This window comes from Lutra lutra, chromosome 3, assembly GCF_902655055.1.
Source record: "Lutra lutra chromosome 3, mLutLut1.2, whole genome shotgun sequence".
NCBI lineage: Eukaryota > Metazoa > Chordata > Mammalia > Carnivora > Mustelidae > Lutra > Lutra lutra.
Window position 1 is genome coordinate 47,242,534 of NC_062280.1, and position 26,188 is coordinate 47,268,721.

A 26,188-nucleotide genomic window follows, 5' to 3' on the forward strand; every position below is an offset into this window, starting at 1 on the left:
CCTGGTTCAGCCACCCGGGCTGACACTGGTGCTACCCGTCCAGGGACACAGGAGCCGCTGGCCGTCGCGGCCCGTGTGCAGGAGGAGAACGAGCTCCTGCAGGAGGAGCTGTCCAGGCTGGAGAACCTGCTGACCCAGGCAGGCTCTGAGCAGGATGAGCTGGCCGGCAGGTACCATGCACTCAGTGAGCGGGTAAGCATGTGCCCCGGGTATGTGGGCACAAGCAGAAGGCGGCAGCCTGGCCTGCGGCAGGGCGGTCACCTGCTGGGACTGGTGGTCAGAGGGCCTGGACCATTGTTGAGTCTTAGGACACAGAGTGACTGGGGACCTCAGCCACAGCACATCTAAACCAAACCCCAAGCCACAGACCGGAAAACGGGCTGGAGAGGGGAGGGTGAGAACAGAATGGGTGTCCAGGCCCCTCTTCCTCCTAGTGCTCCTCTCCCCTGGTCTCTGAAGTGTGGACTTGTGTCCTGGCTGCCTGGGGACTTTGTGGGGAGAACCTGGTCATCCTGAGCCTTTGGGCCCAGCACCTCACTTTTGGGGTCTGCTAGGAATGGGCCCCAACCCTCAGACAGAGCCTGTAGAGAATTGGCTTTGCCCCCCTGACCTTTTCCTGACAATCAAGGCCACCACAGACCTCAGAGGACAGCTGTGACCAGTGGGTCCTCAGTCCTCGGTCCCCAGAGCACTTACAGTGCCTTCCGCCGCAGCAAGAGGCCATGTGGTTATAAAGTGTGGGGTTGGGGGAGCTCCTGTTGTTCAGGTGGGAACCCATGCCAGAAAGCTGAGGAAGTCTGCCAGGTCTGAGCCTTTTTCCAGGGTCTGCCCCTCTGAGCCCCATGGCTCCTGAGTGGGATTGAGCCAGGATGCCCGGTCCCAGTGTGGGGTGCTCAGGGCCTCCGATGCATCTGGCCCACCCTACCCTTGCTGTCTTCAGAGTCCTCCTTGCACTACGTGGCAGGATAGATGACCCCACTTTCCTCAGAGCAGTCAGACTTGCCGAGGGCCATGCTGCCCGTGTTGGAGCCGAGACTGAACCAGGGCTGGCCCTTCTGAGCATGACCAGTGACCCATGCCAGCTACCCAAGGGCATCACCAGCCCCCACACTAAACACCCGCTCTCCCTGCTGCCCCACCCCTACTGCACCCCTCAGGGCAGGACCACGAGGGTCGGTGTCCTCATCCCCGTCAGGGCCAGGAGGACATCAGCAAGCTCCAGCCCTCCAGGGCTGTCTGTGGCCTGGGCCCAGTTGTGGGGGTGGGGGACCTTCCTAGCACAGGGTGGGGAGATGTTGGGAACCAGGGGTGGGAAGAGAAGCCAGAAATCCTGCGGACAGATTAGTAAGCCTCATGAGTCAGAACTGAACTCCCAGACCCCGCAGCTCAGCGCACATGGCCAGCTCCCACGGGCGTCCAGCCTCCCCCTTGTGCAGGCGCCTGAAGGGGCCAGGCCTCCCCAGCATCACCCCTGAGCAGATGGACAGGGTGGGGCGGGGGTCAGGGTGGCCAGTGTACCTGCTCTGTGGACACCCCCAGCCCCTGCCCAGGCCTCCAGCCTGCCCACTGGACCTGAGTTCTCCTCCCCAGACACCCCAAAGTGTGCTCTGGGTGGGCAAGCTGGGGGCAACCCCTAGCACCTCCTGTTCCCCTTGGAGCTCCAGGCTCCCCATCTGCTCAGGTCCCAGCAGGGAGCCAGGAAGGACACAGGCTCTGAGGCAGGCCTGGTCCAGCTCAGACGACCCCCCTCTCCACCAGGCCTGTGGGGGTACGAAGCCCACTCGTGGTGGTGGCCATGCTCCTGCCCACCTGTGAGAAGAGACACTCGGAACGCAGATTCCAGCACTGGGGTGGGGGAGGGGTGCAGCTGGAGCGGTGGGACCCCTATCTTCAGCTCTCTCAATGGAGAGTGACCCCAGTTCAGTCATCCTGTCCCTTAAGAAGCAGGCCCTGGAGACCCCTCCTCAGCCAGCCACAGGCACTGGGCATAGGGTCAGGGGCGAATGCCTGTGCCTCGGCCCCCTTGTGGGGAGGGGCCTAAGCCTCAGCAGGCCCCTGCTGGCAGCCAGAGGGACACCCCTTCTCCCACCTTGGGGAGGGCTTTATCCACAGCCGCCCCGCCTGGGGGCTGGGGAGCCACTGGCCAGGTGGGGGCTTCTGTTCCTCTCCAGCTACAGGCCCGCCTGGAGAGCACGGAGGCTCGGCTGCGGAGGTCCGAGCTGGAGCACAGCGTGGACCTGGAGGAGGCCTTGGGCCGTCTGGAGGCTGCTGAGCAGAGGTGAGTCAGGATGTGTGAGGCAGTCAAGGCTATTGGGAGCTCGGCCGTCACCCCAGAGGTGGCAGACCCCACTGTGCCTTGGGGCCTTTGGCCAGTCTCTTCCTAAAGTGACTCCAAGTCAAATTTGCCTGGACACGTTGGCTGCAGGCCTCAGAGGCAGTGGAAGGAGTGGGCAGAGCAGGGTGGGGAGGGGTCCCACCGGCTGTGGCCTCAGGTGTGGGGTGCAGGTCCCACAGGTCTGAGGGTCTCACAGGCCCTGTGCTCCTGAGTGTGCCCCCTCCAGGCCCCCGATGACGCCAAGGCTGGTGCCCTGGCCAGCTCTGCAGGCAGGCCCCTGAGCTGACTGTGGCCCCTGTTAGCGCAGCCAGTCCCGGGGTGCCCATGGGGGCTGCCCTCAAGACCCCCCTTCTTCATGTTCTGGCCCTGCCTCCCAGGTCCCCTCGGCTACATGGTCAGGGACTCCTCTGCTCACCAGCAGCCAGTGCGTGTCATGCCCTAGCCTCCCGGTGGTAACCCCAGCTCTCCAGAAGTGGCCCTGACCCCCAAGCTCCAGGACCCCGTCCCCAGAAGGGAAGGGCATATCTCCACACCACAGGGAAGACAGACAGGAGGGGTTACACCCCTGAACCCAGCGGCAAATCCAGACCTGGGGGAGGTTAGAACATTTATGGAATACTTCCCGTTACTTGCTTCATCCTCAGGGACTCTGGAAATGGAAGGAAAGTGCTGAGAAGCATTTGAAAACCAGTTTTCAAAAACAGCGGGGGAGGGGGGAGGGGTCACAGCCCAGGAGGAGAGGACACCCAGGTTGCAAAGAGGAGCACAGAAGGTCCCTTTTGTGGCCTTGCAGCCTGCCTGGAAGGGCTGGATCTCAGAGAGACACTCCACCCCACACAGCCGGCTTCAGTGGAGAAAGGACCCCATGGTCACAGGGGGGCTGCCCCCTTCCCAGGGCGTGTAGACTCCCTCTCTCCACTGCCCTGTGCCCTCCTCCCAGGCCTGGTGCCCTCAGCTCCCAGTGCCACCCTTCTCGTGTGTCTCAGGGCTCACGGCCCCTGTGACGGAGCCAGCCACACTCATGGAGCACAGCCGGAGCGCTCAGCACGGGAGGAGAGGGAGAGCAGGCATCTCAGAGACGGAGGAGGGTGCCGGGGGCACTCAGATACTGGCACCCTTTGGGGAGCCGTGGGGGACCCGTGGCAGGTGGTCCGTGTCTCTTAGGTGTGGCCTGGGGACCTTCACACCGAGCTGGGTCAGCGGGGCCCAGGAAGCGTAGGGCTGGGCTCTCAGAGGGCCTTTCAAAGGAGAAGCCACTTGCCCACTGTTACGCTGCTGTGGTTTCGGCCCATCCAGGAGCACGGGGCTCTCCCAGGTGAATGCCCTTCTGCGGGAACAGCTGGAACAGGTGAAGAAGGCCAACGACAGGCTGGCCGAGGAGCTGGCCAGGACGGCGGATGGCATGCTCCATCTTCGGGGCGAGCTGGAGCTGAGGGAGGCCCAGCACTGGACTGGTAGACAGGTGCTCTCCCACTGCGCCCGTGGGCGGGGGACATGGGCTCCACTGTTTGTGGCTGGTGGCAGGGAGGATGCAGAGGGGGGCTGGGAGAGGGTGAATTGGTTCTCGCTGTGGTTGCTCCTGGAAGGCAAGGCCACTGACCTCCTGCTACTCCACGTTCCCCACCCAGCTTGGCCACAGCAGTCTACAGAGTGGGGGCACCGGAGGAGGGAGGGACTTGAGAATAGGCGGGACCTCAAGATCAGACTCGGAAAGTAGAATGAGGGCACAGGGTCCTGCTCTTGCACAGCCTGCCCCATTCTTGAAAGAGAAGGCGAGCTCGTAGGCCTGACTCCTGCTCAGACTGCAGGGTCGGGGACACTCGGAGGAGCCAGGAGCCACGCCATTGCTCCCAGCCCACGGCCAGTGCCAGCAGGGCCCTCCCAGGCCTTGCCTGATCACAGTCTTCTGAAACCCTAAGCCCTGCAGGGGTTCAGGGCACAGTGCCCCAGGCCACAGCCTCAGGGTTGTTCTCTAACGGCAAGACCCCTGATGTGAACTGGGAGAGATGCTTGGGAAAGATGATGCCCCACTCCCCTGCCTGATCCAGGTCTTCCCATGGCTAGGCTGTGGCCCCTGAGTGAAAAGAGGCATTCACACCTCTGCTCTGGTCTGTCCTTGGACACAGTCCCCTGAAAGGGGCCCAGCCTGGGGCAAGGTGGGCCTCTGTAGCTGTGGTCATCCCAAAGGGAGGGTCAGGTGTCCCCATGGCCTTCCTAGACACCACTGGCAGGATTCCTCTCAGACACCGCCTGGAAAATGCTTCCAGGTGAAAGCCAAAGCCAAGGGGGTCCAGTGTCCCTGGGCCCCAGGCTGACCCCACACAGATGTCCCTCAAAAGAACCCACCTCATGGGGCTGTCCTGCACTATCTGGCCAGCATCAGGCGGAAAGGACAGCTGGCTGGGCCCCCGCAGGCCCGGGCCACAGCTGCCACACAGGAGGGCTTATCCCCCGTGCCCAGCCATCTGTGGCTGTTGTCCCATGGAAGGCTGGGTGGACCTCCTGCTGAGTGGACGGGGAGGAGCAACAGAGGAAGAGTGCACCTTTACACATGTCACTGAATGGGCCGTGTCCGTCACCACAGGGTGGTGGCTGACAGCAGGGCCGGCCCCTGCATGCGGCAGAGGGCCTGTGAGAGGCAGCCCCACGTCCCTGCTTCCACCTCTTCCTGCAGCTGGACTTGGGCCCACCGAGTGGAGATGAATGTCCTGGAAGACAGGTCTCTAGTTCAGCTTGGACTGGCTGGTCAAGGGTCTTCATCTCCCCCTCGGCCGCTGTGAGAGGAAGTCTCGCTGGTCAGCAGGTGTTCTCTCTCAGTACTTTAAAGACCCTTTCTTTGTCCTCCGGCAGGAGGTTGGCCCCCAGGGCCTTTGATGTATCTGCCCTCCCACCTGACAGCTTTAAGATCCTGGCTTTGACTTTGAGGTCCTGAGGTTTTACTAGGATGTGTCTCTGTGCAGATTTCTATTTATTCTGCTTCGGACTCATCTGCTGTGTCTTTGTTACTTTCGGAAAGTAGCCCTCACATCTCTGAGCGTTGCCTGTGCTCATCCTTGCTCCTCCCGACTCCGAGCAGGCCCACTGCTCTCAGGACCCCCAACTCCCTCAGCCTTCTGAACCTGGCATGTCTTCTTTGTGTCACCCTGGTTTGTAGTCGAGTCAATGTCTTCAAATACACCTACCTGGTCAGCATGTCTGTCTCTGGTGTCCAAGCGCTGTTATTCCCTGTCTGCTTTGCTTAAATTCCAAATATCCTGGTTTTCATCTTTAAGAATTCTGGTTGATTCCTTCCCAAATATCTTACTCTTAACTCACATGTTCAAGCTTCTTGTTTACTTGCTGAGGCATCCTGAAAATAGGTATGTTCTCCATTGTGTTTGATGTTCCGACATCTCAAGTTCCTTAAGGTCTGATTCTATTGTTTCTTCTGGCTCTTAACCATAGTGCTCTGTTTCCTTGTGTCTTTAGAGATTTTTTTTTTTTTTAATTTTAAGCCAAGAGCTGTTTATTTTTCTTAGAACTTTGTGAAAGTTCTTTGGAACCTGGAAAGGAGGTGGCATCTTCCAGAAGGGATTTTTGTTTGCTTCTGACAGGTGCGTAGGGGATCTGACAGTCTTTGGGGCCCAGTGAAGTAAATTTTCAGCCTGAGTCCTTTTTAAACCCCAGGTTGTATGAATTCAGACTGAAAACTGCATATAGGCTGACTTGGGACCCCATATCCATAGGGAAGATATTTTTCCTTCGCATCTTACCATCAGGCTGCTGTCACAGAACCACAGACTGGAACTTATGTCATGCCAACATTAATTCTCACAGTTCTAGAGACAGGAAGTCCGAGGTCAAGGTGTGAGGCCATTCAGCGTGCAGCCAGGGGACAGCTCCTTCTCACTATGAACACACACAAACCCACGCACAGTGGAGGGAGCAAGGGAGCTCCCCAGGGCCCCTTTCACAAGGGCACTAACTCCATCATGAGGGTGGAAGCTGAAGGCCTCACCCCCAACCCCGTCCCACTGGGGATTAGGTTTCAACGTTCAGATTTTAGGGCACGCAGACATTCCATCCACGGTACCTCCTTACGGCACCCTGCAGGCAGGGCTGTGCATGTGCTCGCGTGTGTATGTGGGCGCAAGGGTTCTGGTCAGTCCTCGCTGGCACCCCAACTTGGAAAGCAGCTTTGAGTTCTCACTCCTGAGTGTGGGCAGATTCCCCCTTTGGATGGGCCCCAGGCTTCTCTCTCGGTCCCTGGAGCCACTGTGGTCAAGGAAATGTGTTTGAGTTACTGAGTTTGGCAGGAGGTTGCCTGTGTTGCTCTCGTGTTCCTGACCTCGCCGGTTCCTGGCGTGACTGTTCCTCCCCACATCGGCCAGCCCGGCCTTGCATTCCGGAAGCTGTGAAGTCTGGAATCTAACATAGTTAATTGAAGTTCCTGGGCAGCCAGGCCAGGCATCCGCTCCTCCAGGGCACAGGTCTAATCCCTGCTCTTTGATGATCACGATGGGGGGTCGGTGGAGCTGGGCAAGCACACGGAGGACTTGGGGGCACACAGCCAAGTGTTCCTGGGCTCAGTGGGGGGGCCTCGGATGTGGGATCAGGACAGGGGATGGCAAAGGCTTCATGAAGGAGAGAGGGTGTATGTGTCCTGAGAGCCAGAGGAAGTGAGGGCGCTTTGTCGGAAAGCAGCATTCCAGGGGCACCTATAACAAGCAGGGAGGGCAGAGGGAGTGCGGGGCAGCGCTGGGCACGTGCTGCGCCCTCTGGAAGTGCAGGAGGTCAGCACTCAGGGCACAGCTGAGTTTGGGGCCAGGGAAGGTGGTGTGGAGACTCAGGACCCCTGGGCTTCAGCTCCTTTCCCTGGAAGGCAGACACCGCTGGACGTACATGGCTCCATCCTGTTACTGCCCCCAGCTCTGTCCCCTCTCCCATCCCTACAGTCCTGCAGTGGCTTCCTGCTTCCCCATTACTACCCGAATTCACTTAGCCCTGTCTCAGCGGGCAGCTTCTGCAACCTCCCCTCTGTGAGCTCCAAGTGGTAGAGGCTTCTGGGTCCCTGGACCTTCGAGGACCAAGCCCCACAGCTGGACATGTTATGGGCTCCCCCAGAGCTGCTCTCTTGGTGCTGGGGGAGGAAGGGGAGCTCCCCTCCCTGCACTGGGGGAGGGAGGTGACCCAATTGCGGAGGGCTGCAGGGAGACCAGGCTGGGTGAGTCCTGGTCCCAGGCAGGACCCAGCTATGGTCACCTGCCCAGGTCCAGGTCCTCAGGGTGGGGAGTGAGCACCACACCCCAGGAAGCAGGGGATTTGCATTATTTGAGAAGGTAAGCCCATGGGAAAGGGAGCTGCAGGACCACGGGCTGCTCCCTGTGGGTCTGCTCCCTGCCGTGGCTGCCAACCCAGCTTGGCATCTGGAAGAGGGGCTTGTGGGGAGGGGCTGCAGGGCTCCTCACACCAACCATGCCTGAAGCAGACCCCAGCCTCTTGTTTTCAGAGCACACGCACACGCTCAGGGGGGCCCCAGGAACTCCTTCCCCTGTGGAGACAGGTCACCGCACTCCGCATACAGCTGGCTGACCTGCGTGCGACCACAGAGAGGTGAGGGCACTGGGCCCACCAGGGTGGGGGACATGGGGCATCAGGTTGACCTTGTGGGTGCAGAGGAATGGACAGGAGAGGTGGGCGATGGGGGAGAAGCACAGACAGAGTGAGGTAGGCAGGGGTGCAAGGGGAGAGAAGGCAAGGGGGCAGGCCAGCTGGGAGATGCTGCAGAGAGGGTATCCCTAGGCAGAGTGTTGGGGCCCCTCGGATCCCTCTGCTCTGGGATCCTTGAAGTGCATGTCAGCAGGAGACAGGCTCAGCAGGTCAGAGAGGCGGTCCTATCTGGCCTGGCCCAGCCCCGGATCCCCTTCCCTGGCTGGGATGTGGCCACAATCCAGGCCTTGTGCTGGGGGCTTCTGAGGATGGCAGGGGAGAGGTCTGCTGTGGGCAGAAAGAAGGGCCCACATGACCGGATCCTGCCCATCTGGGTGGCTCATGACCTTGGGTCCTGAGGCTCAGCTGGGGGTGCCGCCCTTGCCTCGAAGGGGTCTCACGGACATGCGAGCGGAGGCAGCCAGGATGGCCTGGCGCCTGCAAACAGCCTGCCTGAACCTTGACTCCCACCTGCGGCTGTCTGCTGGCAGCGGGCCAGGCAGCCTGGAGCCGGGGGCCCAGCGGGCTGCACGGCTGGAGCGGCAGCTACGGGACAAGGTGCGGGAGATGCTCCAGCTGCAGGGCCACTGGGACGCAGAGAAGGTGGCACTCCAGGCCAGGTGGGTGCTGGGGACAGCAAGCTTGGAGGTGGGACACCTACCCCTCCCCACCTTGAGCAGCAGCGGGTCCAAGGCTCACACACACGGCCCGTGCTGCTTTGCCTCCTGACCCGCACCCAGTACTCCCACATCAGGGCACCTCACATGCTGCTGGCACCAAAGGGATGGTCCCCAAGGTGAGCTCCTGCATCCCGAATCATGCCCCAGAGGCCAAGCTAGAACGCCCGAACTTTGAGGGTTTCGGGGAATGTGGCAGGGGCACATCTGGACGGTGTCCTCCTGGCTGGCTCCCAGGGACTTCTCCGGCAGAGAACACATCCCTGCAGAGGTGAGCACCCGCTTGGAGGTAGAGCATTTAAGAAGTTGAGGGAGATGGAGGGGCCCAGGTATGTCCTGGTGCAGAAGAGACCAGGGCCTCTCCTGGGGTCTGCGAGGCTCAGAACAAGCCCACGAGGTTTTGGACAGAGCTACATTGGCAGCTCAGAAATTTCAGGAGAGCAGCTCCAGCAGACAGTGGGGAGGCAATGCCCCAGAGGAGGCCTAACCTGCTGAATCCAAGCACAATTCCTCAGAACCGAGGACCGCCTGGCCACAGATACCTGCAGGCCTGCCCTCAGGGAGCCAGCTGAGTCCAAGAACCCCAGACCAGCCCCAAAGGAGCATGGTAGCCTGCAGCGGCTGCACCCCAGGACCTGCACCAAAGATGCAGGGCCACGGGAAGGGGGACCCAGAGGACTCTGAGAAGGAGGTGGCTCCTGGGAAGGAAGGGATAGTGACATAACTTGTTAGACTTTCAGTGGAAGGACAGGGGCATGGCCTCAGGGGGCCACTGGCTATGATGCTGGAAAGCCAGTCATGGTAGTGGTGGGGGCCTGGAATGCTGAACTCTGATTCTGCAGAGACGGCAGGGGCCACTGATGGTTCTGGAGCAGATGAGAAGTTCCTGCCCAGACAAGGAACCAAGGCCAACTCGCCCAAAGCCGGGGTGTAGGCTGCACCACAGGGGAATCTGGACACAGCCTGCACTTCTGTGGGCGCCCCCGTGTCCACGTGCTGGGCTTTGTTCTCTGCTCTTACAACCCTTTCCCCAGCCCCACCTTTTCTCCAGACTCTCTGAGCAGACCCTGCTGGTGAAGGAGCTCACAGAGGAAAACTCAAAGAAGGAGACCACCCTCTCTTCCCTCAGAACACAGGTTCAGAAGCTGGTGCGCAGGGCTGGGAAAGCGGCTCTCCGCGGGGGGCCAGCCCAGGGTGGGGGTGCGGGGCCAGCCCTGCTGAGGCAGCTGCTCCGGCCATGGCAGGCCCGGAGCCCTGGAGCCCAGCTGGACGCCTTGGAGGAGGAAGTTCAGTCCCTGCAGCGCATTCTGAAGAGCATCACAGAGGTGCAGGCCCTCAGTCCTTCCCATAGGAGAGCAGCTGAGGCACTGGGGTCCTGAGGGCTGACCACTCACAGGATCTGGAGGGTCCCCACGTGGCCATAGCCCTGAGCTCCTTCCCTCTGTCCCTTCCTCTCCGTACCCTGAAGGTGGCCCAGGCAGATGCCGGGGGCCCGGAGCCGGCACGGAGCGGTGGGACGGGTGCCAAGGAGGCACGGGGCCAGCAGGGGTGGCCCGCACGCTCTGCGTCCCCCTACCGGGGCATGTCCCCACTGCAGGCCCACCCCCTGGACACCCTGGAGCCTGCACTGCAGGCTGTGCAGACAGCCATCGAGAGGCGGCAGCGTCTGGAACAGGTGGGCACCCACGGCCCACAGGGGCAAAGCTGTGCCCGGATCCCCACCAGGGCCAAAGTGCCATTCTAGGCCTGCTGTGGCTCTCCCAGAGCTGGATCCCTGGGGGCCACAGGGAGGGCAGCCTGGGTGCCAGCACAGGGAGCCGGGGGCCTTTGAGAAGGAAGTGGCTCCGGGGAAGGGTCTGGACACAGCCGGTGCATCTTCGAGGCCAGGGAGTTTTGGCTCTGGTCCTGAGGGCATCCTTCTGGGGAGAGTCTGGTCAAGGGTCAGCGCGGGCTCACGCTGCACCCCCGTCCTGGGCAGGAGCTGCGCCTGCAACTGGAGTTGTCGCAGGCGGTGGCCGCCAGGCTCCGGGAGCAGCTCTCCGAGAGCCAGCAGGAGCTGCAGGCCTCCAGGAGGCTCCTCCAGGAGCGGGCGCAGGAGCAGGGGCGGGAGCGCGAGGACCTCCTGCACCAGCTGGAGATGCAGAGCCGGGAGGCACAGCACTGCCGGGCAACCATGGAGCTCCTGCGAAGGTGACGGGAGGGCTGAGTGGGTCAGGCCAGGCAGTGCCAGCCCAGGGGTGCTGCCAGCAGGAGGGAGAGAGGGGGCCCCACCTCCAGGACCAAAACTGCTCCAGGCGAGGCCCCCTCCCTTGTCCCCTCAGGCCCATGGCCACCCACCTGCTCTGAGTCTCCTTGCCCTCAGCTGGGCCCACCTGGGCTGCCTCTGCCCAGGACACACCTTCCCAGAGCCGGGGCTCAGCGGATGCCCTGCCTCCCTCAGACTGCCTCTGTGCTCCACTTCTCTCTCCAGCCTCCCGCCTCCTGTCTGACTCCCAGGACTCCTCCCAAGGGTCTGTCCATCCTTCAGAAATGGTCCATAAATCCCCCTGAACTCCCTTCCCTCCACATGCATTGGGGTCGCTTGAGAACCCTCCTGGGTTGCCCTGTGGATCTAGCGACCTGTGGTACAGTTCGCCATGAGGCTTTCTGGAGGCTTCTGTGGGCATCTTACTGCCCTGGGGTTGGTGGGATTTGGGGAGCACAGGACAAGAATCTCCTCGGACACCTAGTCCTGAGTGAGGGGATAGGTGGAACTTCCCAAAGCCACAGGCTGCCTGAGCTGGGACGTGGGAGGCCAGCAGGCTTGGGCTGGAGGATCAGGGCGCTTGCCCAGGGAAAGACAAGGGCAAAAGAGCTCAGCCTGACATGGGGTATGGCACGGAGTGGTGGAGGAGGAGGGTACCTGGAGGGCTGAAGCCTTCCTCTGACGGGGGGAGGCCTTCCCGGGGGCAGACAGGAGCCGAGGTGGGGGAGCACAGAGCCTTGCGATGAGTAGGGTGAGGCTGGGGGACCCTCTCCCCATGGAGCAGAGGGCAGTAGGGGCCGGGCGGCTATTAGCAGGGGGCACTGCCTCCTACACCCATGGCTTGGAAGTGCTGGTCTGGCTGCTGGGGGACAAGCTGCAGCAGCCGGACAGGGGGTCCTGCGTGGGTGGGCATCTGAGCATGTGGGGCAGAGGGGCCAGATCCCACGGGCACTGGGGAAAGGGAGGCTTCGGGACTGGGTGCTTCAGGGGCCAGAGCCCGAGGGGGAGCTGCTGAAGTCCAGATTCCTGGCTGAGGGGTGGCATGCTGAGAGGACCCAGGGGTGGGTCAGCCTGTGAGCACAGCTTTGCACAAGGCTGCTACACTTCCAGGGCCCAGGGCTCCTATGGGACAAGGTGAACAAGGTGCCAGCAGACGAGGGGTCCCTTCCTTCCCGCTGAGCTCTGCAAGGACTAGCTGAACTTGGCCTTTGTGTGGCAGAGAGCTGAGCACGGCACACACCAGGGAGCAGGACCCTTGAGTGCTTTCAGGGCTCAGAGAAGACCTCCAGGAGGGGACCGGCCTGCCAAAGCCCGAGCTGGTTGGGTCTCTTCTGTCCCCCACCATGCTTCCCCAGCGTGCTGCCCTCTATGACCCCCCTGGCCTGGCGTCCACCTGGCCCTGCCATGCTCCTGGGACTCCCCTTATGTTTGACTCTACCTAGGGGATGTCCCTCAGCTCCCCTTCCCCAGATCCAGTCCTGGGGCTGCCCCAACCCTCCGCCTCCCCTGCCACCAGAGAGAAAAGGGCTCTGGAGACTGCGGTGGACGAGATGAGGGGGAAGGCGGCCATTTCAGATGCAGAGAAGCAGAGGCTGGAGGCCCAGACCGAGGAGCTGCAGAGGGGCCTCCTGCTGTGGGCAGAGCAGAAGGAAGAGCTGACGCAGCAGGCCGAGCGGGGCCGCAGGGAGCTAGAGACCAGGTGTGCCAGGCAGAGTGGCTGCCACGCCTCTCAGCCTCTGTGTCCCCAGCCACAAAGAGGGCCATGTCCTCACCAGGCTGGGAGTGGGGGCACCTGATCGGACAGCAGCGGCAAAGGGTTCTCCAGATTCCCCCAGGCTGGGCATCACCCATGCCCCCTCACCCCTGCTCCAACCTCCCAGCAAGGTCTACTCCCCACCCCCAGGGCCAGAGTGCGCTGTGAGCGCACACACACAAACACACACACACACTCTCCTCACCCAAGGCTGTCAAGGTATGGACCAAGAACACCCACCCAGGCCTGAAACAGGACTAATGAGTTTCTGGACCCTACAAGGCTGTGCATACTCCTCTGGGGCTCCCTGGGCTCAGAGGGATCTGCAGACCATCATCCTGCCCATTGTGGCCCCCACCTTCTGAGGTGACCTCACAGTCTCTGTCCTCTGGTTTCTGGACTGCAGTCAAGGGCGCCTGGAGCAGCTGGAGGAGAAGGTCTCGGGGCTCAGGAAGGAGCTGGTGTCAGCCCAGGAGGCACTGAACTCAGCCCGGCTACAGAGGGATGTTCTGGAGAGCGAGAGGGAGGGCCTGCGCAAAGCCCTGGCCCGGGTACCCACCCTGCCTGCTCTCCCCCACGGTCTACGCTGCCCTGCCCCCTCCCACTCACTTGTCTCCTCACCCTCCAGGGCCCTCAGTCCATCACCAAAATTCCCAAAGCCACCAACAGCCTTCTGGGTCCCCAGCTGGTGGGCGCAGGCCTGTCTTGCCTGGCCACTGGCCACACCTGCTTCTCCGTGCATCTCGTGGGGCTACCCCACCACATCTGGCTGCAGCCTGAGGACCCAGGGGGCCAGTGCCCACCTCAGAGGCCTCGCCACCCTGTCCTGCCCAGAGCTCCCTCCCTTCCTGGCACCACAGCTCCGCCTGGATAGGTCTGCTTGCAGATCTGAAGTCTCATCAGAGTGACAGTGCTGTCCCCCTATAGGCCGAGTCCAGCAGCACTGACCTGGAACTGCTTGTGACCCGGCTGAAGTCAGAGGGAGCAGAGCAAAGGGACTCTCTGGCCAGGATGGCGGCCCTGACGGAGGCGCTGGCTCACGACAAAGGCAACCTAAGCCACCTGGTCCTGCAGGTGAGAAGCAAGCCCCCCACCCCCCGCCACCACCCTCCTCCCCTTCTCCATTCCTGCCAAGAGAGCAGGGGTCCAGAGAGGAGGCATACTGGGGTACAGGAGACTGCCAGGTCCCGCATAGGCCAGGCAGGGTGCTCAGCCCACGGGACTGAGGGTGCCGGCATATGGAACACATCTGCCTCCCTGCCTGCAACCCCCACCACCACCACCCCCGCCCCCCGCCACCATGGCAGCTGGAGCAGGAACGGGACCAGCTGCGGGAGCAGCAGAAGGCACTGGAGCGGGAGCAGGCCGGAGCGCAGGAGCGGCTGGTACGGGCAGAGCAGCAGCTGGAGCTGGTGCAGACAGAGCGTGGGGGCCTGCAGCGGGCCTGCGGGCGCCTGGAGCAGCAGCTGGAGCAGCAGCTAGAGCAGCAGCTGGGGCAGGCTGCCCGCTTCCAGCTGCAGAAGGCCCAGCTGCAGGAGCAGGTGGACCAGGTGAGGTGTCCGCCGGGCTCCTGGGCCCTGCTCCCACCCAGCAGGGCTGCCCCACCCGGCTCTCTGGGGCATGGAAGGCCACAGGTCACCTTTTGAAGTCACGCTGGCTCAGGATGGCTGCTGCAGTGCCTTCTGCCACCAAAGCTAACCGCTAACCGCCGTGGCCAGATTCAAAGCCCGCTCTGACACCGGCTTCCCAGTGTGGGGGTCGGGGGTTGGTGGGGAGGAGATGGGGATGGGATATGCAGAGAATCAGTACGTGGAGCCTGTCCCCCATGTCCAGGGCCTGTCCTAGGACCCCCTCAGAGGACCGAAAGGCTCTGTCTCATGACTCCCACACACTTGGGGGTCAGGAATGTCACTGCTTCCTCCTCTATCCTGTTTCTCTCCTCCCTGGACCTCTCTGTGCTCCCTGTTCTGTCTGCGTCTTTGCTCATGCATTCATTCCCCCACTCTCCCCGGACCTCGGCCTTTGGAGGAAGGCAGGCTCTGTGGGGAGTGACCCTGGAGCACTTTGCTTTCCTCCAATCCCAGCCTGTTGCCCATGTGGAACGCTGCGCCCATAGTCTCGGGCACCCAGGACCACCAGCTGTCTTGGGTGCTCTGGGACTCAGCTCTGAGTCCTTCTGTCCCTCAGGCTCTGTCCCATCCTTTCCAGCCCATCTCTTCCCTCCTCCTGTCACTGGAGTGTGATTTGCACTCAAGAGCCACCGCGCAGGTCCACGAGTTGTGACCACTGCATGCACGGCATGGCCAGCACCAAGGAGACAAGGACGGTCTCCCCAGGGCCTCAGGTCCACCCCACCCCAGGCAGTCTCTGTGCCACGCACCCCACCCATGCACGGTTTCACCTGTCCGAGAGCTTCTGGTAAAGGGAGCCGCAGAGCTGGGGCCCCGTCTCAGCACGATGTCGGGGGACACCATCGCACTTAGTCGTAGTGAGAGCTCAGGGTTTTGACTGCCTGGTAACACTTCACATAGAAATAAACTACATTCGCTTTCCCATTTCCTTGCTGCTGGGCATTTGGGTTCTTTGCAGTCTGTGTTTTGATGCACAAGGCGGCCACGGACATAGGTGTATGAGTTGCAAACATGTATAGGGAGGGGAATGTGGCCGTTGGGCAGGTGGGTGTCAAACCGAATAAGAAACGGGCCAGTGAGGGGTGCCTGGGTGGCTCAGTGGGTTAAGCTGCTGCCTTCGGCTCAGGTCATGATCTCAGGGTTCTGGGATCGAGTCCCACATCAGGCTCTCTGCTCAGCAGGGAGCCTGCTTCCCTCTCTCTCTCTCTCTCTCTCTGCCTGCCTCTCCGTCTACTTGTGATCTCTCTCTGTCAAATAAATAAATAAAATATTTAAAAAAAAAAAAAAAAGAAAAGAAAAGAAACGGGCCAGTGATTTTCTGAACTGTTTGCATTGCTTTCTCTAATGCCAGCAACGGACCGGTGTGGGGCGGGGCGGGCTTTCAGTGGCTTCGCGGCCTCGTCCACACTTGGCATCACCCATTTCTGCTTTTCAGCTCTTCTGTGTGTGTGTGTGTGTGTGTGAAGTTATATACCATGGTGGTTTGAACTGACATGTCCTAGATAACAGATGATCTGAGCACTTGTTCTTATGCTTGCTGGAAAGTTGCATACCGTATTTTGTCAAGTGTCTGTTCAACTTTTGTGCCCGTTCTTACTGGGTGTTTGGTTATGGGCATATAAGTACTTTTGATGTATCTTGAACGCGAGTGCCTTGTCAGACAGATGTACCTGGAATAGTTCACTCACCTTTGTGACTTGCTTAGACATTTTCTTACTGTTGTTTTTAAACTTTGGTAAAATCCAATTTGCCAAGTTTTTAAAAAATGTGTGGTTAGGATTTCCTAGGTACTGTCTCAGACACTTTTATGTAGCCCAAGGACAACCAAATGCTCGCCTGTGTCTTCACCCAACTCTAACATAGGGGTCTGTGAGTATGGCAGTGGTTCTCCCAAGTGTTCTCCCTAGGGCAGCAGCAGCAGCACCTGGGAATGAGGTAGAAATGCAGATTCTCAAAATGCCCTGCTCAAAACCGACTGAGCCAGAAACTGCAGGGTGGGCGGCAGAAATCTGGGTTGTAAGGAGACTTCCAGGTGATTCTGATGCCCCCAAAATGTGTGAACCCCTGGAGTGTCATGTAAAGTAAGACCTGCAGTCCGTTATTTTTCATACAAATATCCAGCTGTCCTGGCACCAATTTTTAAAGACTGTCCTTTCTCCCCTGAATTACCTTAGTGACTTGTTGAAAGTAAATTGAACATATGTCTGCACGTAGGGGCACAGATCAGATTGTTGACCTGTGCAATCTCCTCATTCCTTCCCCCAGACCACACGGTCTTGGTTACTGTACTTCTCAATAAAGCTTGAAATTGAGTAGCATGGGTCCTCCAATCTTATTCTTCTTTTTCTTTTTAAGATTTTACTTACTTATTTGAGAGAGAGAGAAAGATAGCAAGAGAAAGCACAGTTGGGGCGAGAGGCAGAGGGAGAGGGAGAGGAAGAAGCAGAGCCCCTGCTGAGCAGGGAGCCCGAAGCAGGACCTGATCCCAGGAACCTGGGATCATGACCTGAGCTAAAAGCGGATGCTTAACCAACTGAGGCCCCCAGGCGCACCTTTACTCTTCTTTTTCAAAATGGTTTTTGACTGTTCTAAATTTTTTACATATCCATGTACATTTCAGAATCAGCTTGCAAATTTCTGTCATTCCCTGCTCCCCCCACCCCCGTAAAGCTTGCTAGAACCTCGATTAAGATTGTGCTGACTTTACAGGTCAATTTCAGAAGCCTGGACACCTTCACGACATCATGGTGTCCCTCCGTAAAGGTGTCGTATCTCTCTTAATTCTCTCAGCTGTGTTTTGTGCTTGGTGTAAATGTCTTGCCCGCATTTGATTAAATTGATTCTTAAAGTTGATATTGTGAATTGCTTTGCTGTTTTAATTTTATTTTCCTACTATTCATTACTAGTGTAGAGAAGTACAGTCTCACCTATGAAATTTGAGTCACGTGACCTTACCAAGTTCACTGGTGAGCTCTAAGTTTTCCGTGTTCACAATCATGGCCTCTGTGAAGAGCAACAGTTTCCTGTTTCTGGTGTGCACGTGGGTACAACACAATTCTCGCAGGCCCCTCAGTGGACATGCTGGGTACTGACCAAAGCTTCTACCTTCTGGTGAGCCCTACCTCCAGGTTTTGTTTTCCCAATTCTGTTAAAACTGCCCGAAGTTCTGTGTGACTTCTCAGATCCTTGGCTCCCACTTCTCATTCAAATTCATAGTCCGTTGGCCCCATACTTGTTTGGAGTTATTTTATTTTTAGAGAAAAAGAATACCATTTTTAAAAACAATACAGAATCTGAGTCTCCCCTCCTCTCTGATATCTTTACCTCCCCAACTGTTTCGGTAGCTTTGAACTCAAGGTTATGTCTCCCTAGTCTCGTAAGCCTGCTGAAACCATAAGTCAAGTCCCCAGCCTTTAGGTAAGGCCTTATTCAAGGCTGCAAAGGAGCCTTGAGCTACTTAGGAGCTGGCCAGTACCACGAGGGAGATCTGTGGTACAGTGTTGGGCTCAGCTGGACGCACACCTGCTTGGATCTTGACTGCTTTGGCAGCTCTCGGGCCCTCATACAGTTTCTTATGTTGCAGGTACACTGCAAAATTTTCCAGCTGCCCCAGATGGGAGGGCTGGTCTTCAACCACCTCCTTCACCATTATCAGAAGCAGAAAGTTCTGGTCTCAATGTTTGAAGGATTTTTTAATAGGTTATAGAATAATACCAGGATAGCCATTATTGCCATTAGCATTTTGATGAATTCATCCCACTGTCTTCTGACTTTTCTTGTTGCTGCTTGGAAATCAGATGTCAGTCTTCTTGTTGCTCATTTTAAGGTAATGTGTGTTTTCCCCTCTGGTTTTGTTTTTGTTTTTTGTTTTTTTAAGATTTTATTTATTTATTTGACAGACAGAGATCACAAGTAGGCAGAGAGGCAGGCGGAGGGGTGGGTGGCAGGTTCCCTCCTGAGCAGAGAGCCCAATGTGGGGCTTGATCCCAGGACTCTGGGATCATGACCCGAGCCAAAGGCAGAGGCTTTAACCCACTAAGCCACCCAGGCACCCCTTCCCCTCTGGTTTTAAAAGGTGTCTTTCTTATCTCTGGTATTCAGAAACTTTACTATGCTCTGTGTCTGTGATAATTTCTTTGTATTTATCCTATTGGAGGATTATTGTTCATTTTAAATCTGTGGCTTGATGGATTTTACTGGATTTGGGATATTCTTGTGTAGTACCTGTTCAAATTCTCCCTCTCCTCTCCTACTGCAACTTCAATTGTACACATGTTGGACCTTCTTACCTTGTCCCATGTGTCTGTCACACTCTTTCCTGTGTTTTTCATCCATTTCTCTCTTCATGATTCAGTCTGAATACATTCTTTTGTCTATCTTCCAGAAGAGTAGTCCTCTTTTCTGTCTAAGCTGGCATTGAATCCATATATTTATTAATTTCAGTCACTGTATTTTAAAATTAGATTGTTTCTAGTTTCTAGTTCTGTTGTGAAATTCCACATCTTGCCATCCATCTTCTCAAACTTTGAATCACAGCTACTTTAAACTCTGTATCTGACAACTCCAATATCTGAGTACCCAAGAGGCCAGGAAGACAACGGTATTTACTTTATGTTCTTTCATGTGTTTTTTTGTTTTGTTTTGCTTTGTTTTTTGCTATATGATTCTATCTCCTGATATGCCTGGTAATGTTGATTAAATGTCAAATATCATGGGTCAAAAATTGTAGAAACAACTTGATGATCTTGATGACTCTATTCTTCCAGGAAGACTTACTTCTGGGTCTGGTGGGCAGTAAGGTAAATGATCACCACGGTGCCTGGTGTTAGTGACTCAGACCTGGGCTTCAGCTTGTATGATGGATGATCTAGTTCTGATTCCATTCCACTACCAGGGTGAGGCCCTGTGTGAGTGCAACTGAAAGTTGGACTGTTTGTTACAGCCCCTCTTCTATGATGGTTCTGAACTTGAGTTTTTGTTGCCCTGAGGCCATAGTCCCATCAGAAACTCTGTTTTAGAAACTGAGAAATGGAGGCCAAAACTTCTAGACGAACAAATTCTGAGGAGAGAAGAGATGCCAAGTAGTGGCTTCAGTCCTCTGTGTCCCTCCCTCTAGGTCTCAGTTCCTTCAGTCCCCACTGCCCTGGTAGCTCTCTGAAGCCTTGCACAGATCCTTGTGTCCAATCCTGTCTAGAGTCTTGTGATGTTCTTGATGGAAGTGTTTGTCTACAGCAACCTGGTCCTCTGCCACCTTCTCCTGTCATTGTTGTGTCATGTTTTCTGCTTCCTGGACACTTGTGGGCCAACCAAGGCTACCATTTAGATCAGGAGCAGGCTCTTCCCTGGGAATGCTCAGATCAGGGACTTCTCTGCCTTTGCTTCAGGAGAGGAGGCCCCTCTGCTGTGAAAACACACACGTTCCCTTCTGAGGTCCAGCCTGTCTTCTGTCCACTCTCCTGTCCACTCTCCTCCCCTTCTCCTCCCCCTCTCTTCCTCTGCACCATTCTGCACAAAACTGCTTCTTTTCTCACCCTTCCCTCACCGTCCCACTTTCTGCCAGACTGTCCCTGCCCTCTCCCCTAGGTCACGTGCAAGAAACAGGCCCTGGAAGAGCAGCTGGCCCAGAGCCTGCAGGACCAGGAGGCCCAGGTGGACTCTCTGCAGAGGGCCCTGCAAGAGAAGGAGGCTTTGTCTGATGAGCGGACCCAGCTGCTGGCCAAACAGGAGGCCTTAGAGAGGCAGGTCCAGCTCACAGCTGAGGAAGCAGCTGACCTCAGGTACCCGGGGTGCTTCCAACAACTGGTGTCCACACAGCCTCATCCTTGAAGGGCCTCCAGTGTGGCAGCGGACAGGGACCTACTCCAAGACTGTAGATCAGAGCAAGTCTGTCTATGTGGGAGAGAGGTTGTGAACGAGAGGCAAGCACAGTGCCTGGATAGGAGGAGCATCTAGAAGTGAATCTAGTGAGAACCCTGGGATAGCCCTCCTGAGCAAAGTGGCTCTACTGGCCAGATTCCAAGTAACCAGAAACCCAGTTCAGACCAGCAGAAGGGAAGCATGGGATGTCTTGCTCATGGGTCTAAGAAGTTCAGGGTACACATGGCTTCAGGCAAGACTGGATCCAAGTGCTTCCACAGTGCTATCAGGATCCTGTCTCTCCCTGCTTTGTGCTACTTAACTCAGGGAATTTTGCTCTCAGGCAGGCTCAGGGTAAAAGGTGGTAAATTGTCAATGGCCACTCCAGACTCCCTCCTCCAGCAGACATAGTGCCCTTCTCCCCACAAGTCCAAAATCTGTGCCATTGGCCATTATGAACCATTAGATGTTCTGAACCAATCCCGGGAGTTGCAAGGCTCAGGTTGGCAGGATGGAGTCACGTGCCCACCCCTGAAGCCAGGGGTAGTGTCAGCCCCAGGGAACCATGAGGTTGAGGCCAAGATGAGCTTCAAAGACCATCAGGAGTCACTTGCAGAAGGATTGAAATAGGCACTTGGAGGTGAGAACAGGGTGCCTGTTGGCTATTGCCCCATGGGCAGAGCTAGTTCCAAGGTCTCTGGAAATCCAAAAGCTGGTGGCTTTCTGGCCCCAAACTTGCAGGCTCTCTTGAGAACATCTAAGTATTTTTGTAGAAAGGATTCCTCTTGGAATTCCAGAATCTGGGGAATCACAAGAACCCTTCGAGTCCCAGGTCCTTAAACATCTTCACAGACAAACCTCTTTTGCAAATGAAAGCGATAGAGAAATTGGAACAGAAAACTTAACAAAGGCTACTCTGGGTCAGCAGGAGTGGAGATCCCTGCCTGCTGCCCCCTCCCAGGCCCCACGGGTACTCAGAAGAGCAGGGGTTAGAGGCCCATCACCTGCCAATATCTGCTGCCCGGATCGCTGGCAGAGGCTGGGCAGAGGCCTCAGGAGCCCAGGATCCCCTCTCCAAGCCCAGCCCTGACCACTGGGCCCAAGGTCCCTGCACCTGCCAACCCAGTGGTCCCCAGACAGAGCCCGCCGCTCATTAAACAGCACTTCACAGTGAGTAGTCTGAGCTTCTGCTGACAAGGCTGCTGGAGACTCATCAAGCCACCTGTGCCTGGCACACATGACCCCCAGCAGGCACAGGGTGTGTTTATCGGGCAGGCTCTGTGGGCTGGAGGGTGTGACCGCGGCAGCCTTAACCAGCTCCAGGTGATGCCGACAACCAGCAGGGGTGCGGAGTCCTGCTGTAGCTCGATTCTCCTGCAGTGGGCTACATGACAGTGACGGAGGACCCCAGGGTTCCAGGTCCTACAGCCCCCACAGCAGGGCCCTGATGAGGCGGCAGCCCCACAGTCACATTCTCAGTTCGCAGGGTGCTGGGCCACTCACTGGCCAGAGAGATTGGTGGGGTCTCTGCCTGGCCCCTGCCTGCACCCTGGCTGGTTTGCCGGGCCTCTACTCCAGAAGGCTGAGACCCTTGGGGCTTGATCTCACCATCCTGAGCTCATGGCCTGAGCTGAAATCAAGAGTTGGATGGTTAACCGACTGAGCCACCAGTGCCCCTCTACTATTTTTATTGTTCTGAGTTGTTTATTTGCTGCTTGTTTTGTTTTGTTTCACTTAGCTTTTTAATCCATCCAAAAGATTATTTTGTGCAGGGCCTACTTTGGTTACAGAGATTTAAAATGAATGAGATGTTTATTCTGTTTTTCTTGTGATTTGTGAAACTGGCCTGGCGGGTCTGTCCCACTGTCTCGGAAATGAGCTCTCCGCCATCACTCATCGCCAGGACTGCCCGGGTGACAGGCTCCATTGTCTGATGACTTTCTGCAGGGCTGAGAGGGACTCTCTGGAGAACAGCCTTTTTGAGACCCAGCAGCTGTCCAGGCAGCTACAGGCACAGAGGGAACAGCTGGAAGAAGAGGCCCAGAGCATGCGGCTTGCTCAGCAGGCCCTGCAAGGTGCTCCCCATGGGGGCTCTCTCTGATCTTCTCCCCCGTCAGAGGATCTCAGTCCCCAGATGTGCTGCTTCCACTCCCCAGTGCCTCAAAGGGAGGCAGACACAGGCCTGGAGCTCACAGGGCTGGACAGCTCCTGCCACTCTTGTCTGGGAGGGATGGGCACCCACCCCACCTGCTTCCAGGGATGGACCCAGACACCAAACTGGGCTGTGGCCACAAGATCAGCAAGCTGGCTCCCTGCCCCTCCCCTATGCTCCCTGGTCAGCCCGCCCTGCCTGGGGTGGCCTGGCATAGCAAGTACAAGGTGAGAACTTAGGACGCACACAGTGAGGCAGGGAGTGCTTTGTCTCCCGGCTCTGGCAGCCTCCTCAGAGCAGGTGGCTGTCCCTCCATGGGGCTGGCACTCCACAGGGGGTTCATAAGGGCCACAGGGGTTCCATGCTGTGGGGGCCTCGTAGCCAGCCCCTGATGCACCTGTCACTTCACAGTGGAAATGCAGCAGCTGAAAAGTTCCTGGGAGGTCCAGGAGACAAAGCTGCAGTGGGACATGGAGAAGCTTCAGCGGCAAGTGGCGCAGCAGGAGCGGGAGGGGAAGCTGGCCCTGAAGAGTCAGGCACTGGCCCACCATGATGACCTGGCTCGGCTCCAGAGGGAGAAGGTCTGCTTCTGTTGGGCAACCCAGCTGCCTGGTCACTTCCCTGGGGTCTACCATGTCCTAAAATGCAGCAGACAGCTGGGGGCGGGATCCTAGGAGACCAGCCAGGAGACAGAGGTGCCCCAGCCATGTCGTGGCTAGGGCCAGAAGAGGACTCTTCCAAGTTTGAGTGAGCCTGAGCCACCAGAGCCTGGGGCCTGTGTGCCAAAGAGCCCAGACCTCGTGCAAGCTGACCTGGCTGCAGTCTGAGGGCAGTAGCTGGAGGGAGGTTTCCCTGCAGGTCGTGCTTGACATATTATACATCTCATGAATGTGGAGGCTCTGGAGGGGGTTATGAACCACTACATAAACGTGGGAGGGCAGATGGAGAGACTCGGGTCCTGCTTTGGTGTCATCATGTGAGACAAGTGTGATATAGCTGGAGTGGCCAACTTCTGGGGACCTGTCCTGCCCTGCCGTCTGTCCCATGAACCAGGTCTCACTTAGGACCTGCTGGTCTCACATGTCCTGGCCTATGCAGCCATCACAGCCTGTCCCTTTGTGTTGGCCCAGGAGAACCTGAGTCTGTCTCTGACAGAGGAGAAGGAAGTGGCAGCTCGCCGGTTGGAACAGGAGAAGAAGCTGGTGGCAAAGAATGCAGCCAAGAGGGAGGCTCTGAAGGATGAGATTCAGAGCCTGAAGCGTGAGAGGGATGAGAGTCTCCTCCAGCTGGAACATGAGATGCAACAGGTGACAGGGGACTATGAGGCAGCAGGAAACATGCACATCGACATCACCATGCCTTCTCTCACCCAGCAAGAGGGCTATGAGGGCAACCTTTCTAGGTCACTGCTATTGCAACTATGGTCTTCCACAGAAGTTCTGGTAGACAGACATCCAACCCCCTGCTCATCCATCCAGCAACCCATCCATTCATCCACCCATCAATCCATCCATCCATCCACCCATCCACCCATCAATCCATCCTTCCATCCACCCATCTGTCATCCATCCATCCATCCACCCATCAATCCATCCAACCCATCAATCCATCCACCCATCCACCCATCCGTCATCAATACACCCATCCAGTCACTCATCCACCCTTCTACGCATCAATCCTTCCACACATCCATCATCTATCCATCCATCCATCCACTAATCCATCCACCCACTAATCTGTTCACTCATCCACCCATCAATCCATCCACCCATCCACCCACCCATCATCCACCCACCCACCCACCCATCCATCCATCCATCCATCCACTAATCCATCCACCCATCCACCCACCAATCTATCCACCCATCAATCCATCCATCCACCCATCCACCCATCCACCTCTCTACCCATCAATCCATCCATGCATCCATGCATCCATCCACCCACCCACCCATCCATCCATTCATCCACCAATTCATCTATCCATCCACCCATCAATCCATCCATCCACCCACCAATCCATGCATCCATGCATCCATCCACCCATCCATCTACCAATCCATCCACCCATCTATCCATCCATGTACTTTACTGTCCCTCCATTTATCTGTCCATCATCCATCCATTCACCTGACTTGCCATCCTTCTATCTGTACACCCAGCTGATGTCCCATGTACATGGCCATCTATCCACATGCCTAATTTTCCATTCACACACCTAACCACATATCTATCCATCAATTTGCTTAAATATCCATCCAACTATCCATGCACCATGCACCCATACATTCATGTGACTATCCATCTATCTAACCACTCACTTGACCGTCTATCTATCACATCCTTCCTTCTATCCACATACTCATCTGTCCATCCATATCCACCATCCATCTCTGTGTCTGATCATCCATCCACCTGATCAGTCAGCCAGTGTGTAGAGAGCTGACTGAGCAGAGGCACAGAGGTTGGGCCATGTTACACAGAGCGAAAAGGCCCCATCGACCCCACTCAGGACAAGGGCTGCCTCTGGGGTGATGCTCCTCCCCAAGCAGGGGTGTGCAATCAGGAGCACACCACATCCTGGCAGAGGCTTTACCACCCACTCTTCTGCTGCAGCCTCTCCTTAAAGAGGCCTCTGAGCCTCACAAGCACCATGTCCCCCAAATTCCTCCAGGCCCTGTCCCTGAAAGAAGAAGAGGGGAAGCTACTGAGGGAAGAGCTCTTCAGGTCCACACAGGAGCTGGAGCAGGTGCGGCAGGAGGCCCAGAGCCGGCATGAACAAGCCGAGGTGAGCCCTGGGGGCCCAAGCAAGACCCTGAGCACCCAGCCTGGCAGGCGCAGGCGGATCCCCAGATGCACCCTCTTCCTGCCTGGTCCCAGAGACACAGCCCCTTCCATCCTGGCCCCCTGAGCCTGAATGTCCCTCGGGAAATATCCAGGTCTCCTTCTGGAAGGAAACACTGTCTTAATGGGAAGGAAAGACCCAAAGAACCAAAGCTGGGGGTGGGTGGGGGCTGTGAGAATCGGTCCCTGCTCCCCAGCAGTGGGCTTGGCCAGGAAAAATCCAGAGAGAGGAGGGCCTGAGGCCACAGGCAAGCCAGCAACAGAGAAGGGCGGAACCCAGACCTGGGCCCCAGCCAGCCCCACAGACATCCAGCTCTGCCCATCTGTGCACCTGAGCTGCCCTTGGAATGGAACTGCAGTAAACAAGTGTGAGGCCTCTGGGGCCAGCTTGTTAGATGCCTCTGAAGGAGAAACCCAACCTGGGAAGTCCAGCACTGTGCCCGAGGCAGACCTTCACTAGGAAGGATGCCCACAGAGAGTCCCAAGCTGAGCCGGAAGAGAGGCATCCCTGAGGGATGAAGAGTGGGAGAGACCCTGTAGGAACTGGCCCACCACTGCATTGAGGCTGCCTCGGGCAACCGACTGGGTCACCTGGGACCCTGGACTCCACCAGGAGCCCATGTCAGGGGTCAGGGCAGGCAGCAGCAACTAGGACTTGGAGTGGGGGCCATGACCCTGAGGGCCCTGTGCCTCCACCGATGGGTGGGACACCCACAGCTGTGTGCCATGGCGGGGCCTCCGCCAGAGTGTCTCTTCACTCTCCTCCCCCCACCCCATGGTTGCCTGACACGGTCACTAGGAGAAGAGCTGCCTGGAGGGGCTCCTGGCACCCAGGAAAGTCTCATCCAGGAGCCTCCCTCCCTGGAGTCCCTGCCACGCTCCGTCCCACCCTTAGCCTGGGTGGCCCTTCCATGGGCACAGCTGGGAGGAGTGGAGGCCCTCCTTCCTCCCATCCCCACTGAGCTGCCCACAGTCCCATCCATGGTCAGGGAACCAGGAATGCCCCC

At 57.6% G+C, this 26,188-nt stretch overlaps 1 protein-coding gene across 1 annotated transcript in view; it reads left to right on the forward strand.

Moving 5' to 3' along the window:
- Positions 1-26,188, forward strand: part of CROCC2 (ciliary rootlet coiled-coil, rootletin family member 2) — a 61,780-nt gene that overhangs the window by 10,153 nt on the left and 25,439 nt on the right. Inside the window, exons 3-19 of the mRNA XM_047720014.1 lie at positions 44-192; positions 2,172-2,278; positions 3,632-3,797; positions 7,824-7,927; positions 8,416-8,643; positions 9,752-9,848; positions 10,169-10,375; positions 10,679-10,890; positions 12,462-12,644; positions 13,105-13,249; positions 13,626-13,772; positions 14,006-14,248; positions 19,913-20,106; positions 22,133-22,260; positions 22,749-22,918; positions 23,468-23,644; positions 25,012-25,125. Of these exons, the coding sequence (XP_047575970.1) occupies positions 44-192; positions 2,172-2,278; positions 3,632-3,797; positions 7,824-7,927; positions 8,416-8,643; positions 9,752-9,848; positions 10,169-10,375; positions 10,679-10,890; positions 12,462-12,644; positions 13,105-13,249; positions 13,626-13,772; positions 14,006-14,248; positions 19,913-20,106; positions 22,133-22,260; positions 22,749-22,918; positions 23,468-23,644; positions 25,012-25,125 (2,771 nt within the window). The remainder of the gene's footprint in view (positions 1-43; positions 193-2,171; positions 2,279-3,631; positions 3,798-7,823; positions 7,928-8,415; positions 8,644-9,751; positions 9,849-10,168; positions 10,376-10,678; positions 10,891-12,461; positions 12,645-13,104; positions 13,250-13,625; positions 13,773-14,005; positions 14,249-19,912; positions 20,107-22,132; positions 22,261-22,748; positions 22,919-23,467; positions 23,645-25,011; positions 25,126-26,188) is intronic.